This window comes from Anabrus simplex, chromosome 4 (genome assembly GCF_040414725.1).
Source record: "Anabrus simplex isolate iqAnaSimp1 chromosome 4, ASM4041472v1, whole genome shotgun sequence".
In the NCBI taxonomy this organism is placed as follows: Eukaryota; Metazoa; Arthropoda; class Insecta; order Orthoptera; family Tettigoniidae; genus Anabrus; species Anabrus simplex.
In genome coordinates this window covers 434439804-434461509 of record NC_090268.1, presented here as the reverse complement: position 1 = coordinate 434461509, position 21706 = coordinate 434439804, and the positions used below count along the sequence as shown (strand labels likewise).

At 38.8% G+C, this 21706-nt stretch overlaps 1 protein-coding gene across 5 annotated transcripts in view; it reads left to right on the top strand.

Moving 5' to 3' along the window:
- The window catches only part of LOC136872065 (focadhesin), a 226888-nt gene that overhangs the window by 115169 nt on the left and 90013 nt on the right, over positions 1 to 21706 (top strand). For all 5 annotated transcript variants that reach the window (XM_067145921.2, XM_067145922.2, XM_067145923.2 and 2 more), the window contains exons 9-11: positions 11662 to 11879; positions 15274 to 15477; positions 20887 to 21027. In XM_067145921.2, coding sequence (XP_067002022.2) covers positions 11662 to 11879; positions 15274 to 15477; positions 20887 to 21027 — 563 coding nt within the window. The remainder of the gene's footprint in view (positions 1 to 11661; positions 11880 to 15273; positions 15478 to 20886; positions 21028 to 21706) is intronic.

Genomic DNA, 21706 nt, shown 5'->3' with positions numbered 1-21706 from the left:
ACCCTAATTCACGCTGTGATCAATCCAATCTACAATTTGGATATCTAGTCATTATAAAATAAATTAATTCATTGTTCGTAAATTCTGGCAAAGTTAATGTACATATTGTACATACTGTACATATTGTAAACTATGTAAAAAGCATAAGACCATTGTATTTAGTATTAAGTTAAGTTTACTATTAAGTTCCGATATTTATAGTTTTAATTCTTGACCTTAAGATTTAGTATTAGGCTGAAGATGCCCATAACTAGGGCGAAACATGTCCCTAACTGGTGTTTTTAATTCATATAGAATTTAATCACTAAAAAAAAAAAATTTTATTGAAAAGGTGGACACAATAATTTTAATCTTGAAAGTGTTTTACTTATTGTATCTTCAATACGGACCAAAATGAGATTAGTTACTTATAATACTCGTTATCCGAGATAATGTTGTTGGTGAATACAAACTTAACTGTCATCTCGGATTACGTAGCTTTAAACTAAGATAAAAGCCAACTCCACGAACTTGTAAGTAATTTAGGAGAGGATTCTAGTGATGCAAGAGACAACAAATCTTCCCATCTACAGGGAATCGAGCCTATTGCAAGTTCATATTAATGAAATACCTGTCACACAAGTTTAAACTAAGATTAAAGCCAACTCCACGAACTTGTAAGTAATTTAGGAGAGGATTCTAGTGATGCAAGAGACAATGAATCTTCCCATCTACAGGGAATCTAGCCTATTGCAAGTTCAGATTAATGAAATACCTGTCACGCAAGTCATGGAAAATATATTTCATAGCAGTGATATTTGCGTAAAGACCACATGGACCTCGTGGAGTGATACAAAATACTTCTTTATGCCTATGTTACTCTTTCGATGCAAGGAATTTTAGTCCATTTCATTTTTTTCAAAATGAGCCTTCTTAAAATGAGGGTACGGGCATTATTCGACGGCGGGGATTATTTGGGTACATACGGTATATTCATACATATAAGAATGCAATCAGGAAGGTCAACCAGGTATAAAACTGGGTCAGTCCACGTGGTGTACCAGCCCTAAGACTGGGAAAAAAGCCAGGAAGATAAATCATCAATCAATCAATCAATCAATCAATCAATCAATCAATCAATCAATCCAATACTGATCTGCATTTAGGGCAGTACCCAGGTGGCAGATTCCCTATCTGTTGTTTTTCTAGCCTTTCTAGCCTTTTCCTAAATGATTTCAAAGAAATCGGAAATTTATTGAACATCTCCCTTGGTAAGTTATTCCAATCCCTAACTCCCCTTCCTATAAATGAATACTTGCCCCAGTTTGTCCTCTTGAATTCCAACTTTATCTTCATATTGTGATCTTTCCTACTTTTATAAACGCCACTCAAACTTATTCATCTATTAATGTCATTCCACGCCATCTCCCCGCTGACAGCTCGGAACATACCACTTATAATACCAATATAATGGTCCGTTATTGGACATTATAAATTTTCCAGCTCATTCTTGGTTGCCTGCGTTTCGCCCTCGTATGCTAAGTTAGGCTCGTCAGTCGGGAATCAACATCTACATCACATACCACTTAGTCGAGCAGCTCCCCTTTCTTTCTCTCAATTCTACCCAGCCCAAACTTTGCAACATTTTTGTAACGCTACTCTTTTGTCAGAAATCACCCAGAACAAATCGAGCTGCTTTTCTTTGGATTTTTTCCAGTTCTTGAATCAGGTAATCCTGGTGAGGGTCCCATACACTGGAACTATACTCTAGTTGGGGTCTTACCAGAGATTTATATGCCCTCTCCTTTACATCCTTACTACAACCCCTAAATACCCTCATAACCATGTGCAGAGATCTGTACTCTTTATTTACAATCCCATTTATGTGATTACCCCAATGAAGATCTTTCCTTATATTAACACCTACATATTTACAATGATCCCCAAAAGGAACTTTCACCCCATCAACGCAGTAATTAAAACTGAGAGGACTTTTCCTATATGTGAAACTCACAACCTGACTTTTAACTCCGTTTATCAACATACCATTGCCTGCTGTCCATCTCACAACATTTTCGAGGTAACGTTGCAGTAACTTGTAACTTATTTATTACTCTATAGAGAATAACATCATCTGCAAAAAGCCTTACCTCTGATTCCACTCCTTTACTCATATCATTTATATATATAAGAAAACATAAAGGTCCAAAAATACTGCCTTGAGGAATTCCCCTCTTAATTATTACAGGGTCAGACAAAGCTTCACCTACTCTAATTCTCTGAGATCTGTTTTCTAGAAATATAGCAACCCATTCATTCACTCTTTTGTCTAGTCCAATTGCACTCATTTTCTCCAGTAGTCTCCCATGATCCACCCTGTCAAATGCTTTAGACAGGTCAATTGCAGTACAGTCCATTTGACTTCCTGAATCCAAGATATCTGTTATATCTTGCTGGAATCCTACAAGTTGAGCTTCAGTGGAATAACCTTTCCTAAAACCGAACTGCCTTCTATCGAACCAGTTATTAATTTCACAAACATGTCTAATATAATCAGAAAGAATGCCTTCCCAAAGCTTACATACAATGCATGTCAAACTTACTGGCCTGTAATTTTCAGCTTTATGTCTATCACCCTTTCCTTTATATACAGGGGCTACTATAGCAACTCTCCATTCATGTGGTACAGCTCCTCCGACCAAACAATAATCAAATAAGTACTTCAGATATGGTACTATATCCCAACCCATTGTCTCTAGTATATCCCCAGAAATCTTATCAATTCCAGCCGCTTTTCTAGTTTTCAACTTTTGTATCTTATTGTAGATGTAATTGTTATCATATGTACATTTTAATACTTCTTTAGCTTTAGTCTCCTCCTCTATCTGGACACTATCCTTGTAACCAACAATCTTTACATACTGCTGACTGAATACTTCTGCCCTTTGAAGATCCTCACATACACACTCCCCTTGTTCATTAATTATTCCTGGAATGTCCTTCTTGGAACCTGTTTCTGCCTTAAAATACCTATACATACCCTTCCATTTTTCACTAAAATTCGTATGACTGCCAATTATGCTTGCCATCATGTTATCCTTAGCTGCCTTCTTTGCTAGATTCAATTTTCTAGTAAGTTCCTTCAATTTCTCCTTACTTCCATAGCCATTTCTAACTCTATTTCTTTCCAGTCTGCACCTCCTTCTTAGTCTCTTTATTTCTCTATTATAATAAGGTGGGTCTTTACCATTCCTTACCTCCCTTAAAGGTACAAACCTGTTTTTGCATTCCTCAACAGTTTCTTTAAACCCATCCCAGAGTCTGTTTACATTTTTATTTACCCTTTTCCACTGATCATAATTACTTTTTAGAAACTGCCTCATGCCTGCTTTATCAGCCATATGGTACTGCCTAATTGTCCTACTTTTAAGACCTTCCTTTCTATCACATTTATTTTTAACTACGACAAAAACAGCTTCATGATCACTAATACCATCTATTACTTCAGTTTCTCTATAGAGCTCATCTGGTTTTATCAGCACCACATCCAGGATATTTTTCCCTCTGGTTGGTTCCATCACTTACTGAATCAGCTGTCCTTCCCAAATTAACTTATTTGCCATTTGTTGGCCATGCTTCCTGTCGGTCGCATTTCCTTCCCAATTGACATCTGGTAAATTCAAATCTCCTGCTACAATCACATTTCTTTCCTTGTCGTTCCCTACATAGCTGTTTATCTTATCAAATAATTCTGAATCCATATCAGTGCTACCCTTTCCCAGTCTGTACACTCCAAGTATATCAAGTTGCCTATTATCTTTAGATATGAGCCTTACACCTAGAATTTCATGTGTCTCTTCTTTAACGTTTTTGTAACTTACAAATTCTTCTTTCACCAGAACAAATACTCCCCCTCCCAGCATTCCTATCCTATCTCTATGATACACACTCCAGTTCCGTGAGAAAATTTCTGCATCCATTATATCATTTCTCAGCCATGATTCAACTCCTATTACAATATCTGGTAAATGTATATCTATTAAATGACTCAATTCTATTCCTTTCTTTACAATACTTCTACAATTCAACACTAACAATTTTATGTCATCCCTATTTGATTTCCAGTTCCCTGTTCCGTTATCACCGCTCCCTAGGCCACCCCGTTTCCCTGAATGTACCTCCCTATTACCTTTCCAAACAAATTTCCTAACTTATATGTACCACTGTGGTTTAAGTGAAGACCATCTGAGCGCAGATCCCTATCTCCTACCCACCCATTAGGATCAAGAAATTTCACTCCCAGTTTCCCACATACCCACTCCATAGTCTCATTTAAATCCCCAATCACCCTCCAGTCAGTATCCCTCCCACACAGTATTCCACTAATAACAATCTCTGCTTTCTTAAACTTCACCCGTGCTGCATTTACCAGATTCCACACATCTCCAACTATGTTGGTACTTATATCAGCTTGCCTTACGTTGTTGGTACCAACGTGAAATACTACCACCTTCTCCTTCCCCTCCTCCCTCTCTTCTACTTTCCTCAACATCTGCGTCAACCTAATTCCTGGATAACATTCTACCCTGGTTCCCTTTCCTCCACACACTTTCCCCACGTGTCTAACGATGGAATCCCCCATGACCAGAGCCTCAACCCTACCCACCTCATTTGATCCCCTCCCCTCCTGGTCAGCCCTATCTTTCCTGATAGCTGCAGAAGCTGCTTCCTCCTCCCTATTCTCCTTCCCATGACCCTGTTCCACCTGTCTTTTCCTATCCTCTACTCTACATTTCCCTTTCCTACCTTTTCACTTCCTCCTACTTCCACACATCTCAGCAACAGTTCCCTTTCCCTCATCTTCCCTCTGTTGTTCTACCTGGAGCGACTCGCACCGATTTCACACAGACACCTGTCCTGAATTCTGATCCTGAATAGGGCCCTTAGCCTGCAATCTCCTTCCCCTTAGTACATTAGACCACCTGTCTTCTATAACTCCCTCCTTTCCTTCCCCTCCTTCTTGTACACCTACTGTAACCTGTACATTGTTTGAGGGAGTCCTATCTTCCTTCCTGTCTTCTGTGAGAATCCTAATTATCTCCCTCAAACTTTCCAACTCCTCCCTCATACTCCTCAATGCCTCGACACACCCACAGTTCGTACACTCACACTCCTTAGCCATTCTTTACGGAAAAAATAAAAATAAAACAACTTATTTGCAAAAAATAAATGAACGGAGGGATATATTGTCTGGGATAGTACTCAAAGATCACACAACAATAAGGTAATTAATATACGACTACACTACAATACTACTCTATTTTTTTATCCTACAACCCTTAACAGGATAAAAACTGTTGTTAATTACTGAATATCTAAAGGAATACACAAGAACTACACAATTCCCAACTGCAATTAAGCCTATCCTAATTACAACAACAGAATTTTAGTAAGAGTTTCTACGGATACCTCTACTACACCAGTACTACACACATACCTTACAATAATAAAAGCACACTAAATTCTGATAGGATATTAGGCTACTCGTATACCACTGTACAGTACACTACAGCAATTTTTAAACTACTTTCAGATGTATCCTAGTTACAATACTGGTACCGTATGTCACTACTAAGCACAAACAGAAATTAAATTTGCAAGAACTACTGTACTCAAAGATTACCAACAAAGCTAAATGCTTATACAAATTATTGTTAGAACTACGGTCTAATAGATACACACGAAAGATAACACATGAATGTAGTAGGCAAGATACGGCACTATCTAAATATACTGTATCTACACTACAATGTATCTACAGTACCGTACACTACAATTTTCAGCTGAAGTGTGGTTATATGAACTTTTACTGCTGGTGGATTGTATTATTTTCCCTACTATGCGGGACAGAGAATAAAAGTGTCCTTAAATGCTGAGAATATGAGGTTGTCTACTATAATTTCTGTCAAAACCATGCCGGGGCTTGAAATGCAATATTATTGGGATATAGGAATTTGATTATTAACTTTCACTCAATGAATAAACGAAGGTGGAAAGTACAAGAAGGTGAATATTTTGTGAACAATTACCATTAAAAATTTTCAGTGACCTTTCTACAAAATTATGATGAAAGATGAAACCATCTTACAACGAAAAACATTATAAACAATACACACAGTATATTCTATAAAAAGAAGTAAACTTGTGTCCTCATCCTATGCCTCCTTAGTGTAAAGATTAGCACTATTAGCTGCCGTCCTCAGGGGCACGGGTTCGATTTGCGGTTCTGCCAGAAATTTAAGAATGGCAGGAGGGCTGGTATGTGATTAGAATGGTACATGCAGCTCACCTTCAATGGGGGTGTGCCCGAAAAGAGCTGCACCACCTTAGGATGAGGACACTAGTATATCCTGTTCTAAGTCTGCATAAATCTCTTTCAGATATATTCTTTTCCCTGTGATATGCTCTGAAGCACACAACAGTACACAAAACTGCATTCCCATTGTCTTCCCCTTTGCACTGCAGGAAGAATGTGTGAGAATTCAGAAAGTCATCCCAGAGATAGTGGGTTTGAATCCCACAATTGACAGCCCTGAAGATGTTTTACCATGGTTTCCCATTTTCACACCAGGCTGTATCTTAATTAAGGCCATGGCAGCTACCTGCCCATCCCTTCCCAACCCATCCCATCCCGCCCCAACCCATCCCATCCCATTCCATCCTTGCATTGTCGAATACCTTCAATGTGTTAGTGCAACATTAAACCACTTGCAAAAAAAATTGAAAAGTAAAAGAAATTACAGTATATGCCAGCTTGTAGCTATGTACCATCAATCACTCAATACTGATCTGCATTTAGGGCAGTCGCCCAGGTGGCAGATTTCCTATCTGTTGTTTTCCTAAATGATTTCAAAGAAATTGGAAATTTATTGAACATCTCCCTTGGTAAGTTATTCCAATCCCTAATTCCCCTTCCTATAAATGAATATTTGCCCCAGTTCGTCCTCTTGAATTCCAACTTTATCTTCATATTGTGATCTTTCCTACTTTTATAAATGCCACTCAAACTTATTCATCTACTAATGTAAGTAACTAGATGCACAGAGCATTTATATTCAGAGCTTTTAAGTTTATTTAGTGTGACAGATGGGTGAAAGCTTACCAGATAGTCATCAGCACAGCTCTCGTGTGTGGCTCCGAATGCTGGGCAAAAGAGAAGCAGCATATCAGCAGATGCACACCACAGAGATACAAATGCTATTGTGGTCTTTGGGTGTTACTCTGGCCAACCGAGTGCGTAATGAGGACATGCGAGGATCCTTCAGTGTTACCGCTATCAGTGCCCACTGGTATGGGCACGTCAAGCTACATGATCATTCTGTAGAGAATAACAGAACCAATGAGAGGCCAGGATGCCGAAGAGCAACATGGTGGCTAGCAGCTGAAACCACTTGAGGAGGAGGGACATCTTGTTGCCCAGATACAGAAGCAGAGGGAATACTCTCTACGGATCAGAAACATTGACTCTTAAGTATTATTTGGGAGTGCTCAGACTGTGGGCTTATATACAGCTAGGCATACCTGCCAACTTTCCCGATTTAGGCAGGAGACTCCCGATTTTCAACAGTTTTTCCAGCCTCCCGATTATTCTATTATTTCTCCCAATTTTAGCTTATTTTTTTAGTGAACTTCAAATATTTGTTTTCAAATCCTGCCATTTCAGCATTGGACGCCAGTGGCCAGAAGGCCTTCGCTCAATGGTCACTTTCAAATGACGTATCGACATTTATCAGTACGTGAAATGCATGTGAATATGATATTTTAATTGAAACCTGTGTCCGCCTCCATGGGTAAATGGTTAGCATGCTGGCCTTTGGTCACAGGGGTCCTGGGTTCGATTCCCGGCAGGGTCGGGAATTTTAACCATAATTGGTTAATTCCCCAGGGTGTATGTGTCGTCTTCATCATCATTTCATCCTCATCACGCCTACGGGAGTCAAATCAAAAGACCCGCACCTGGCAAGCCAAAGTCCTCAGACACATCCCAACACCAAAAGCCATACGCCATTTCATTTCATTGAAACCTGTATATCGTGACGCATATATTGATTGTAAATCTCTCAATCTCGCCTGCTAGTTCGTGTAAATTTTCACATCCGTCTAGTCTATTCTAGAGACTACTCGCTTGATTTGGAGTCTATTTTAGTAATTTAGGGACAGAATTTCAAAGATAGTGACTAGTGACTCTTCTACAGATTTTAGGAGCCATTTGGAGATAATTCTGGCAAATTTTATTTTGCTACTTGATAAAAATAGCATTGCGCTTCGCATAGTCGCATGGGCGAGTGATGCAGTATATTAATCTATGCATTTGCTAAGCAATGGCATCTAAGTGCATGACTGATTCACACATGTGGAGCATGAGTTCATACTATTTTTGGAAAGCTTATCAGTTACATTTCTCATGACTGGTCCGTATTGAAATGTACATTAATTCAACGATGTTACAAAAGTTTATTGAGATCCACCTGTTCAATACACATTGGGTTCTTAAAATTAAAATTTACATCTTGTCATAATAATTTAACGGGACATGTTTCGCCCAATTGCATGGGCATCATTCGCCGTAATCTCATGCCTAAAGGATGATGATCGGGATCCTGATTACTCTAGTTAAAGTGTTGCATTGAGAAACGTGTATGTGTTATAAAAATGAGGAAACTTGTAAGTTCTCAAATGACAATTTACACAATTAAAACACGTTTAAAAGTATGTATGAAAAAATGGTTAATGATGCTACAATCTTGCATTGAATTCTTTAAAACATTTTAAAAAAATAGCCAATCTGTCCTTACTTACATGAACAATAAGAAAGTCTATGGCTAAAATTATGACCTCAAGTTACAAGTTCAAAGTAGAATGGAATCTGGTTTAAGGCAACCAAATTTGAAGTTGTAGAATGGTTACTATGAACCTAAAGTAATTTAATCATTTAAAGATGACATTGAATATTGTTGTAGGAAGCTTGTAGTGTTATTGTAGAGTGTTGTTGTTGTTGTTGGTGTTGTTGTTGTTGTTGTTGTTGTTGTTGTTGTTGTTGTTGTTGTTGAACCCGTATTTGTAAGGCGAGTCCATAGTCTTATTTCTGTTGAAGAAGTGATAAAAGGTTCGATTGTGTGTTGCCGTGTGTGTCTTTACTAGCTGATGTGATTGCTTCCTCTTATACTATTAGTCAAATGGGGACACTTGTGCTCGATGTTGGCTATAGCTTGAATGTTGAAATTGACTGTTGAGGGATGTGTGGTGAAGAATCTGTAATGAGAGGAGGGTAGAATTTTTGATTAGAAAAAAGAGGGCTAAGTTTGACAAAAAAAAAAAAAAAACACTATGTATACATAAACTTACACCCTCGAATTTTGTGGTATGAACTAGTTGCCTTTGCAAATGACACTTGCATTTCTCATATTGCATCTGTGTGGAATTGTGGGAAGGGGGTGTGGTGGAGGAGAGGAAATGGGTGGAGCATTAAGCTTATGCCCTGTTGGGTGTAGGAGGTTGGTGGGGGCGGACATGGAGGGAGTTATCTTTAATGGAATGGTGGGAGCTTTTTTGGATGTTAGTTTAAGATTTTTAAGAATTTTCTTTTGATTTAAATTTAGTGATTTTAATAAGATGGGTAAAATCTCATATAAGTGATTCTTTACTTCTATTAAATCATTGAGATTTAGGTCTATTGTTATAATATTGGTCCAAATACACTGACTGACAGAGCAAATGCAACACCAAGAAGGAGTGGTTCGAAAGGGATGAAAGTTGGGGAAAAAACAGAGACGGCACGGACGAATAATTGATGTTTATTTCAAACCGATAAGCAGGTTACACAATGCGCACGGCATCGACTCAGTAGGATGTAGGACCACCGCGAGCGGCGATGCACGCAGAAACACGTCGAGGTACAGAGTCAATAAGAGTGCGGATGGTGTCCTGAGGGATGGTTCTCCATTCTCTGTCAACCATTTGCCACAGTTGGTCGTCCGTACGAGGCTGGGGCAGAGTTTGCAAACGGCGTCCAATGAGATCCCACACGTGTTCGATTGGTGAGAGATCCGGAGAGTACGCTGGCCACGGAAGCATCTGTACACCTCGTAGAGCCTGTTGGGAGATGCGAGCAGTGTGTGGGCGGGCATTATCCTGCTGAAACAGAGCATTGGGCAGCCCCTGAAGGTACGGGAGTGCCACCGGCCGCAGCACATGCTGCACGTAGCGGTGGGCATTTAACGTGCCTTGAATACGCACTAGAGGTGACGTGGAATCATACGCAATAGCGCCCCAAACCATGATGCCGCGTTGTCTAGCGGTAGGGCGCTCCACAGTTACTGATGGATTTGACCTTTCTCCACGCCGACGCCACACTTGTCTGCGGTGACTATCACTGACAGAACAGAAGCGTGACTCATTGGAGAACACGACGTTCCGCCATTCCCTCATCCAAGTCGCTCTAGCCCGGCACCATGCCAGGCGTGCACGTCTATGCTGTGGAGTCAATGGTAGTCTTCTGAGCGGACGCCGGGAGTGCAGGCCTCCTTCAACCAATCGACGGGAAATTGTTCTGGTCGATATTGGAACAGCCAGGGTGTCTTGCACATGCTGAAGAATGGCGGTTGACGTGGCGTGCGGGGCTGCCACCGCTTGGCGGCGGATGCGCCGATCCTCGCGTGCTGACGTCACTCGGGCTGCGCCTGGACCCCTCGCACGTGCCACATGTCCCTGCGCCAACCATCTTCGCCACAGGCGCTGAACCGTGGACACATCCCTATGAGTATCGGCTGCGATTTGACGAAGCGACCAACCTGCCCTTCTCAGCCCGATCACCATACCCCTCGTAAAGTCGTCTGTCTGCTGGAAATGCCTCCGTTGACGGCGGCCTGGCATTCTTAGCTATACACGTGTCCTGTGGCACACGACAACACGTTCTACAATGACTGTCGGCTGAGAAATCACGGTACGAAGTGGGCCATTCGCCAACGCCGTGTCCCATTTATCGTTCGCTACGTGCGCAGCACAGCGGCGCATTTCACATCATGAGCATACCTCAGTGACGTCAGTCTACCCTGCAATTGGCATAAAGTTCTGACCATTCCTTCTTGGTGTTGCATTTGCTCTGTCAGTCAGTGTATATATAAATTCATTCATTAATTTCCCTTTGCCCACTCTTTTGATAATTGTAAGGTCCTGTTCGATAGTTGTGAATTGATGCCCTGTATCTTTCATGTGGGAACTCATGACTGAGATCAAGTTCCTCAAACTCTGGTAACATGCAGTTCCCTCTCGTATTCTGTTACTAATTTCAATGCCCAGTCCTCCATCAGTTTGCTTCCCAAGTTCTTGACACTTTCCACAATTTCAAGGTCTTGTCCCCCTAAGTTTTACAGTATCTTTCCTTAGAGAAAGAGTAGGGAATGTGTTACTGACTGTGTTTTTACCTCATAAATCACTTTTCTTCACCTTATATTATGCAATTAGCTTTCATAGCATTGATCATATCTCTTTTCCAATAGTTCCCGCTGCTACATTATTTAATTGTCCCTGTTCTTATGCCGTATTGTGTCTTGTAAAATAAACAATCTATGTCATCAATTGAAAAGTATATCTTTTTTTTTGTGTGTGTGTGTGCATAAACAGGAGAACATCACATTGATTCTTCATACTCTGGAGACTCTGAAGAACAGAGGTGGTCTCAGAAGTCTGGTGATTGATTTGTATGTACGACTGTGGAAAGTTGAGCCACGATGTTATCCATATCTAGAGAAGATGTTGCAGGAAACAGTCAAAGATGATGAGGATAGCTGGGAGTTTGAAATTGCCAAAGCCTCTGCAATCAAACAGATCTGTGAAACAAGGTAAGTCTACCTCCAAAACTGTTTAACCCTTGCATCATACCTGTCCTTTTCTTAATCCTATATATTCTAAAAACTTTCATAACTTGGTATTTTAAACTCATCCACATCTCATTCTCTATATATGATCTTTTAAGACATTCTGCACACAGTCTTTGTGGGTGTTGAAATACTAATTCTTTTTTGTGATTAGTAATTACCACTCAAATGACTCCATGTATACATTGTATAACTTTTATTTTGCATGTGTATTGTTTGTCATTTCTTTAGTTCAACATTATACTGCAAAATCTTGTTAATCCAGACTAATTGGGGTGATAAGTTGTCCGGTGTAATGGAAGTCCATATTAACTGAAATAACCTTAAAGAACTGTAGAAAGTGTGTTAAAACTCTATTTACAGCAACAAAACACATTTATTTGAATGGCATAGGCCTGAGCCTTGATGTAGCAAATTGTAATGAGGGAAAACCACAATGAAGGAGAAACTCAGATTGTGAAGAAAAGGAGTTAAATTACATGAACCAAGTCAACACTATAAAGAATAGTTTCTGTTAAAGAAAAAGAAAAGAAAGGAGAGAAAAGGAGATGTGAATGCTGTTGCAGAAACAAGGATAGGAATCAGCAGTTTGAACCTGCAGAAAGTCATTTTCAAAAACATTCTGAAGTAAGGCTGTTTTTATAAAAAGTGGACTCCCTTGGTAGTAATTCAGAGTAATAGATAATAAACTGGTAAAAGCTCTTTTTGGAAGTAGAAAATTAAGTTATGGTTTTAGAAGTGAAACACATTTGTTTATAAGGCTTGTTAATTGAACACAGAAAAACTGGTAACAGAGCCAGTAGGTGGCAGCGCAGCGTGGTTTGTTGTTTGTAATAACAGCTCAGAACACAGTCAGTCTGAGACATGTGTCTGCTAAGTATCTCGTAAGACCAGTGCCTCCTTTTACTCTTCTGTCAGAGGCCCCTTCTTGTCTTCTGGGCATCTCTGGTTCCTTTTTAAACCCCAGATACCTTTCCAGCAATGATCTAAATATTCATCCCTGTTATTGACCTTATTTTCTGGAATGCTAAACTGTCTTGGATCTTCTTCACATTCTTCCATCTCTTCTTTGTTGCCATTGGTCTTATGAAATTATAGATCTTCTTAATCATATGGAAGATGTGCTCTTAGAACAGCAATCTTTTATTTTTAATTGATGATGTTATTAGTTTTATCTTGCTGTATAATTCCTCCTATATCTCAATCATACCTGCCAGTCAATCCATCTGTTGCCTAAAATCATTTATAATATCCTGCATTCGCTTTTTGCTAGCCTTAATTTATATTAAAGAGATAGCTTTGGTACATTCATAAACTTGAAAATCAGTGACGAATTACATTTTTCTCGAACTGTACATGTGTGATTTTCTATTCTCTCCTTTCTAGTTATTGCTTTGCTACTTAGATGTAGTAGCTCCCTCCCTCCCTCCCTCACAGTTAAGTTCCGATCAGGTCAGTTGTGTGAGCGGGATGTTGAGACTGGAGGTACAAACCTGCTGTACTGGCTGAACAGAAGTCGAACCGTAGCTGCCTTGGTGAGAAAATGCCACTTATCTATCATGCTCCCCAAATAGATTTAGATCAGGGGTTCCCGATTTGGAAACTTGAATAATAGGCCAATTTTCCTAAAATTCTTCAAATAGAAAAGAAGTACAAGTATGAAATAATATGCATTGAAATGAAGGTTTGATAATCTGAATTGCTGAAAACACTGTATTAAAGAGTGAAATTAAAAATAAACACATACCCAGGACAATTGAATTTTGAACAAGAGCACCCAACAATGTCAGTTCAATTTAATTAATATTTGACAAATGTCAAAAAGGAAAAAAAATTTATCTAAGGATGCACTAAAATTAGTAATGCAGTCAAAATGAAGAAGGACAGTTTAGTGGGAGTAGTGTGGTTGATCAGCTGAATCTACCAATGAACGAACGTCTACCTCCAGCTCTGTTGTTGTTAATATCAAAAGATGTAGCAAGAAAGAATCTGATAGTAGACTTACGTATTGATTTTTAATGAATTTCATAGAAGAAAAGGCACTTTGACATATGTACGTGCTCCCAAACATGGAAGAGTATACAGGCTCACTTGTGACGACTGTAAAATGTTTTATATAGGAAGAACTGGGGAACCTTAAATCAAAGATATCAAGAACATTTTAAGGCAATAAAGTACAACAGATATTCAGCTTTTGCAGAACACATTTACAACAATAACCACAGTTTTTTAGGGATCCAAAAGGACATGAAGTTAATTTTTAAGGGTAATTATGGATTTGAATTAAATACACGTGAAAACATTGAGATATTTTTGGCGTAGACAAGGGATCCAGATAAAATTTTTAATGAAACGGTCGCAAGCAACATTTTGTTTGCAATCTTGAGTTGACGTAACATCAGGTGCTTCCAACGATACCTTGAGGTGATGTAACATCACATGCTAGCAGTGTGGTTCCATACTTAAAGCTGAACATTTGTCAGTACTCGACCAACAGCCTGAGCACAGGGAAAAGCCAGCCCTTCCTATGGTATGTCCATACCTTTTACAACAACATTGTAAGTTTATATATATTATTTTCATACTTTTACACTTGTTTTTTCTTTTTCTTATTTTTACAGTTGATGTCAACAGGGCTACATTTTAAACTCATTTTAACCAATTTTGATGACACACTCATGTGAAATTAAATTTAAATTTTAACACTGATGATGGACCTTAGTTTCCGAAAACTGGTTATGTTTTAGTAAAGTGTGTGCTGATACGACTGTATATAATTAATAATAATAATAATAATAATAATAATAATAATAATAATAATAATAATTTTTTTTAAAATGTATGTATGTATACATAGAGGCGGGGTGTGAGTTATGTGAGGAGGGGGAGCGGCCGATGTACGCGGAGGGGATGTAGCATGTAGGGATGATGAAACAGTAGCTGTTGTTACAGAAAATTGAGGATACTATTTTGATCATTTACTCAGGGTCCTTTATGCATTAATGGCTGATGATGTTTGCTATGCCGAACTCAACATGTCCCATTATTTAAGGTACTTCATGATTATACTATAATCCAGTGAGTATATTGTAATGTATTGAGTACGTGGTTGTAAAGAAAATTTTATAATTTTATTATAACAACTTCAATACAATTCCATTATGTGATGCGGTGTTTCCTTTTTAGGTTTTATGTTTAAATTTGTTTCTCCTCTCTGTTGTTCCCTATTCTCACACTGGCTATATTTAACCTTCAGTCCGTTTTTGTCTTCATTTTGAGCTTTCTAGCTTTGCTCTATATTCATACACTTGTTTAATCCATTTCCGTTACAATTTGTGAACTTAATGGATTGCTGTAGGCCAGAGCTCTACAGTGCTGAGTTGGTATCCATGCTGTCAAAGATTTTGACCCGATGCGGTGACTCTGAAGGCAGCCTAGCCTCCTCCTTGGCCTTAGAGGGAATCTCAGCACTTTGTAAAGCAGAGATTGTGGACATTACGACAACTTACAAAGCCTTGGCACCAAAACTCAACAGGGACAAACGACCTACGGTAGTGAAGAGGTATGTACCTTGTCTTTCTGTTCTGTATAGAATCATTGTGTGTTCAAAAAGAATCCCTGCTTAACTTTCATGGAAACAAGAAGTTGACTACTCAGAGATTGTGAGGCATCGCAGGGAGGGCATGTGTTAAGCATATCTACTGTAATCATCATCATCATCATCATCATCATCATCATCATCATCATCATCATCATCATCATCATCATCATACAACATAGTTCCCAGCCACTGGCCAGGTCTGTTTGGAATAAAAGCCTCTATCATGTCTTGACATTCCATTAATCCTCTTTCGACATCTCTTTCAATCTTCTCCTCTCTTGTCAACACAGTCCATTACGCCTTTCAACCATGTCTGTCTCTGGTCTTGCCCTCGGCCCATTGCCACCCGCTTTTGTCTCATACATTCTTCTGTGTGTCCTTGAGTCCTCCATTCATTTGACATGTTTATACCCTCTTAGTATATTGAAATCATTATAGCCTGAAGACCCTACGATGTCCCTCTGAAGTGCTATAATGATCAGATTAAGAAGACCTTCAGGAGTATTGATCCAAGTACTTGGTATATTTTTACAGAAGACCGCTCTTGTTCGTGCACTACCACTGCAGCTGCTGTGCACAATTTGAGCATGAACGTTGTAGACAAAAAGTAGAAAAACATCAGAGGTGTAAACGAAATCAGGCTCAATCATAAGGTGCAACCAATGTGGTCATGTGTTTCTTGCCAGGATTGGTCTCCTTAGCCATCAAAGGCATCTGCATCCCTGAATTCAAACATTGGAGGAATCGCAGGAGAGATATGAATACTTGGATAAGAGTATCAGCCGCCGATGACAGAGTTGACACTTCTTTATCCTTCCTTGTAAGGGTTCGTCATTTAATACTTCCCTCACCTTCTCAGTTCTCACTTTCTCTCTTCTTGTATTTTGCTCCTCAGGAACTTAATTTTATTCATCTGCACTTTGCTAATGTCTCACCCTTTCATTATCCAGTACTGTAACATAATAGAAATGATATTGCTTTCCTGAGGCACTTCCAGATCAGGCTTCTAGCACTTGGAAGAAATGTATGTGCCTGTCTACGTCTTCACAGATCTACACCACCTTCATTTATTATACTTCCTAAGTACGGTATTTGATACTTTTTTTTGTTGTCCTCCTCCGAGAGTATATCTACTGTTGATTGGCCTTTCTTCCTTGTCATCACCAGAAACTCACTTTTCTTCACATTGAACTTACTTTCATACTGTTCTACTGCCTCTGCATATTCATTCAGCTGCTCATGTATTTCTTCCTATTTATTGCTCCCTAACATCATTTGCAAATACCATAACATTCACTTCCTTTAACTCAGTCATTCCTGTTACCGTCATCATTATCTCATCTATTAGAACAATGAAAGGGCACTCACTACCTTGCTTTAAACTATTCCTTTGCTCCAACCAGTCTGTTCTCTCTCCTCTTATCTCTCCTGAACTCACTCCCTGATGAGAACCCCTAGTCTTCATTTTCCTTTCTCTTAAAATATTAGCTCACCTGTCTTCCTCAACTTCTCCTCTTCATTACCCTTCCTCTTGCCTGCCTACTGTATCCTATACATTGATTGAGGAGGACCTATCTTCATTCCTGTCCTCCATTAAAAGCATAATTAAATCCCTCAAACTAACCCATATTCCTTAATTTCCACTCACATCCACAGTCCCTACACCTCTCTCTCTCAGCCATTCTTTTAACTTCTTCAAAGAAGTATGAAATAGCCTATGGAAAGATGAATAGAAATAAAATAGTGTATTCTATGAAACAAAAAAAAAAAAAAATTACTTATCTGTCAGAGGGCACGAACCTACTACAGTGTCGTAGCAGGTGGTGAGGTGATACTCCGACATGAGGCGTCCCAGGTGGTGGATAGGGGGGTCATCACTGGCTTACCGGCAGATTTGAGTAAAATAAAATAGCTCTCGTGGACCAAACACCAAAAACCTCTGTGGTTAACAATCATAGTTGTAAATCAGAGCTTACTGCACTTAAGGTTCATTACCTTCGATAGTCAATATGGCAAAGTCTTTTAGGAAAATAATTCCACCGTCCTGTCCAATCAGGCTTCAGGAGAAGGCTACTTCGGATTAGGTGGGTAGCCAACTGAGAGACAGCAATGAGTTGGAGCATTTGCAACCAACTAAAGAGGATTAAACATCAACAAATTAACTACAGTGAAACATACAATATTAATTCTCTGTGTAAAATTGGAAGACTAAAGACTTTTACAGATCAATTAGATAAACAAAAAATTTTAACAGTGGGCCTTCAAGAAATGAGAAACACGATAGAAGAACCTTTTGAATCACAACGTTATAGAATTTATAATGGGATTTCTGACCGAGGAATTAAGAATCAATGTCCCCAATTTGGAACAGGATTTATAGTGAATTTAAATTAATAGATTCTATAATTGATTTTCAAGCAATATCACCAAGAACTGCAACTCTCACCATTAAAACAACAAACAAAATTTACACAGTAATAAATGCCCATGCCCCTACTCATCATCATCATCATCATCATTTCCCTTTATCCAGCTGTAGCCGGGTAGGGGCAAAAATGGTTCCTCTCCACTTTCTTCAGTCTTTCCATCACTCCTCCTCCAACACTGTGCCCCAGTCCAGGTTTGTTTCTGTAATATTGCGTTGGATTGTGTCCTTCCATCTCAATCGTGGTCGTTCACAGCCTCTCCTTCCTTGCATTTGCATTTCCATCACCTTTTTTGACATTCTTTCATCACTCATGAATTTAAATGTAGAAATTGCTGCAGGTACAAATCTATGTAATAAACTCTCTCTGTAAGTATCCTACCAACAATACTACAGATATTTAAACCAAAAAGTGGAAGATTAGTTCCTATTTCCCTCCAACCTAGATTCAAACAAAGTAAAACCTAACCTGCAGAACCTACAATACGTAATCTACCAAACTCCAGCTGAACTACTCAATGTATAATTTAAATAAATATCACTAATTTTGATTACTGCAAACACTAAAACACCAATATTATTGCAGTAAATGGATCACACACAAAACTAACCAACTTTTAATAGGTAGTAACTAATTTTTTACTAAGCCGATTGTCCACCAGCTCGTCCAACAATGAACAATGTTTGTTGTGGGTATCTACTGGGTTTGTATGTATGTGGAAGATGAGTTATAATTTGATTGTAATTAAAATTAAGTCTGGTAAAATATTAAATGCGAGGAATAAACAATATCATGCGCTCATTTTTTAAAAGTGACTATACACACAATCTCTCTCTCTCTCTCTCTCTCCATAGACTTTCTTGGCCTTGTGCTACACTTCCTGCAAAAACTAATAACTGAACAAGTCCTAGGTGTCCTAGGATCTGTCTCTTGTTCTGTGGTGCTGAATATAGGATGAATTAATTGGATCGTTATGAAATAAGGAGGTACTGAATGAAGTTGGTGAAAGGGGAATAATTCTGCTCAAAGCAGTATATTAATAGACCACTACTATCTGCGCACTTTTTAGTGATAGATTTACACCCTAGTGCTGAAGTGGTCGACTTCGGTTATCTTCGAGATTCATATAGGCAACCTTTGAAACACAAACTAAGAATCGCTTATCATCGCTGTGCGCCATCTGGCGTACACTTTAAGTACTCGTACTGTTGTTGTTTACACAGCAAAGCCAAACTATATAATTCATGCTAGGAACACGTTTCGCAACGGGAAATGTTATATAGTATTATATATTGTGTGTGTGAGACACAGTTGTTTGCTTAAAATAATAAAGGTTTATAAAATTCATATCGATCGATCATATTATCGATTCAGTTCAGATTTCATTTCCATTCAGTTGGCAGTATTAACGGAACCCTTCTTACTTCTCCAACGAGTACAAAAATCTATCACTAAAAAGTGCGCATACTATACTTAAGACTCTCAGAACTAGTACATCTGGCTTTTGCTTATTGTTTTAAGGGGCCTAACATCGAAGGTCATCGGCCCCATTTGGCTTTTGAAGGATTTGTAAAGTGTGAAAATATAGGGGAAGGCTAAGACTTGAATATAACAGATAAGTTAGAGTAATTATGTACAGATGTACAGCACAGAATAGGTAGGCATGGAGGGGTACTTCAAAGCAGTCCATGGACTCGAAATAAACCTTCAACTTATTAGGTCATGTTCAGTACATATCGAAGAGATGTTAAGCACAAAACAAAAATGGCCAATCAGACACCAGTAGGATCCAAACCCATGATCTTTTGATTTTTTGAGCTATGGTGGCCTGGGTCATACTGTTTTCTTCTACTGGAAAAGATGTGAACTACAGGTGAACTGCAGATTCTGCGCAAGTCTATGGACTGATAGCACAAACCACAACAAGATATTAACTAACTAAAATTTTACCTAACTTCTCAATATTGGTGATAAATGACATTTTATTTCCTATTGCTTGCTTCTTTCTTTTTAACTGTGCAGGAGACTTGCTAATAAATTTCTACCAAACTAATATCTGTTTTAACTTATAACATGGCTCCATCAATCCACATTTGATGACTGTTCTACTGTTGAAGACCGTAAGACATTTACCCCTATCCTCTTGCCTTTCGAGATTCCAGGGTGATGAAGCACCCAACATTAACATTAGACTAACTGCTTGTTTTTTCTATTCTCGTCTATCTCTCCACTTCCCTTTTCGACCGCCTGTGGGTGGGGGTGGTAGAATATACCCATTGTCTGTCATAAGAGACAATTGAAAGGGGTCCCAGGGGCTCTTAATTTGGGAGTGTGGGTTGGCGATCATGGGGGCCTTTAGCTGAGTCCTGGCATTGGTTTCACTTACTTGTGCCAGACTTCTCACTTTCATCTATCCTATCAGACGTCCCTTAGTTAACTATTGTTCTTTTATGACCCTGTATTAGGTCTATGAGGCCTAGGGAGTCTTTCATTTTCATGCTTTTCAATGCCCTTGTCTTTCTTTGGCCAATATCTTCACTTTTTTGAAGTGTCGGACCCCTTCCACATTTTCCCTCTGGTTAGAGTTGATAGAGGATGGTTGCCTAGTTGTACTTCCTCTCAAAGCTACCACCACCACCACCACCACCACCACATAGCAGTGTCTGCTTGCCAACAGTGATTGTTTCTCTCTCCCACTGGCGAAGGCTGTAGCAAAAAAAATAGTTTGGACTCATGTGTTTCTTTTGTGTGTACTGTATACATGTCTGCTTGCACGGAAAGTCACCGCTCTCCATCTGTTTCCTATACATACATATTGCTAATTAACAGACTTTTTAAAGTTTTGGTAGTCCACTTTGATTTTATTACTACAAATAAAAGAGGTTGTGTTAATTGGTGACATAATAATCACAGTCTGTTAGTACATTCTGTTTTCATTTCACAGCTGGTGCGAGTTCCTGGGGGTTGTGCCCAGTATTCGTTGTCCAACACAGGAATACGAAAAATTAGTAGTCGAAGTCATCATGAGACTGTGGAGTTACGTTACCAACAGCGAAGATATTAGCATAGTGAACGCTGCTCTCAGGTGAGACACTATCATTGAACAGAATTTTCAATTTTTCTTCTTAACTGAGTTATATGCATGCTTTTCATAAGTTGGATCTTTGTGGGAATGGATACTGTGTTAAGGGTTATAAATTTCATGTTGTTGGTCCGCATTGAACTGAGAATAACATATGAGTAACAATACAGTAAAGGTTTCCACCTATTCAATACAAAATATATTCACAATATTTTAAAATTACATGGAACTAGTTTCGACCCATCTAGGGGTCATCATCAGCCACATCAAAGCAAAGATCACTCTTGAAGAAATCCTAAGAACATGTTAATTTTAACAGTAAGATTATTATGGAATAACAAGTGAATGTGGTAAATGAAAATAGATGTTAGTATGGGACAGGTGAGTAAAAGCTAATAAATATACAAAGAATATACATAAGAGGTTTGGAACAAAGTATAAAAGGGGGCTTAGTGTTGTAAAAATTATATAATCATGGAAAACAGTAAGTCCTTATAATGAAGAATGCAATGTGAAATGACACATATAAAATTATATATGGCTTAGGAAGAGTGGAGGTGGTTTAGGAGGGGAAGAGGGCTTAAGGTGGGATTGAAGGGTGCGGGAGAAAGGGTAATTGTCTCGGAAAAGTACCTTTGATTAAATTTAGGATTGAGTTTTGGTTAGCTGCATTATTGTTTCT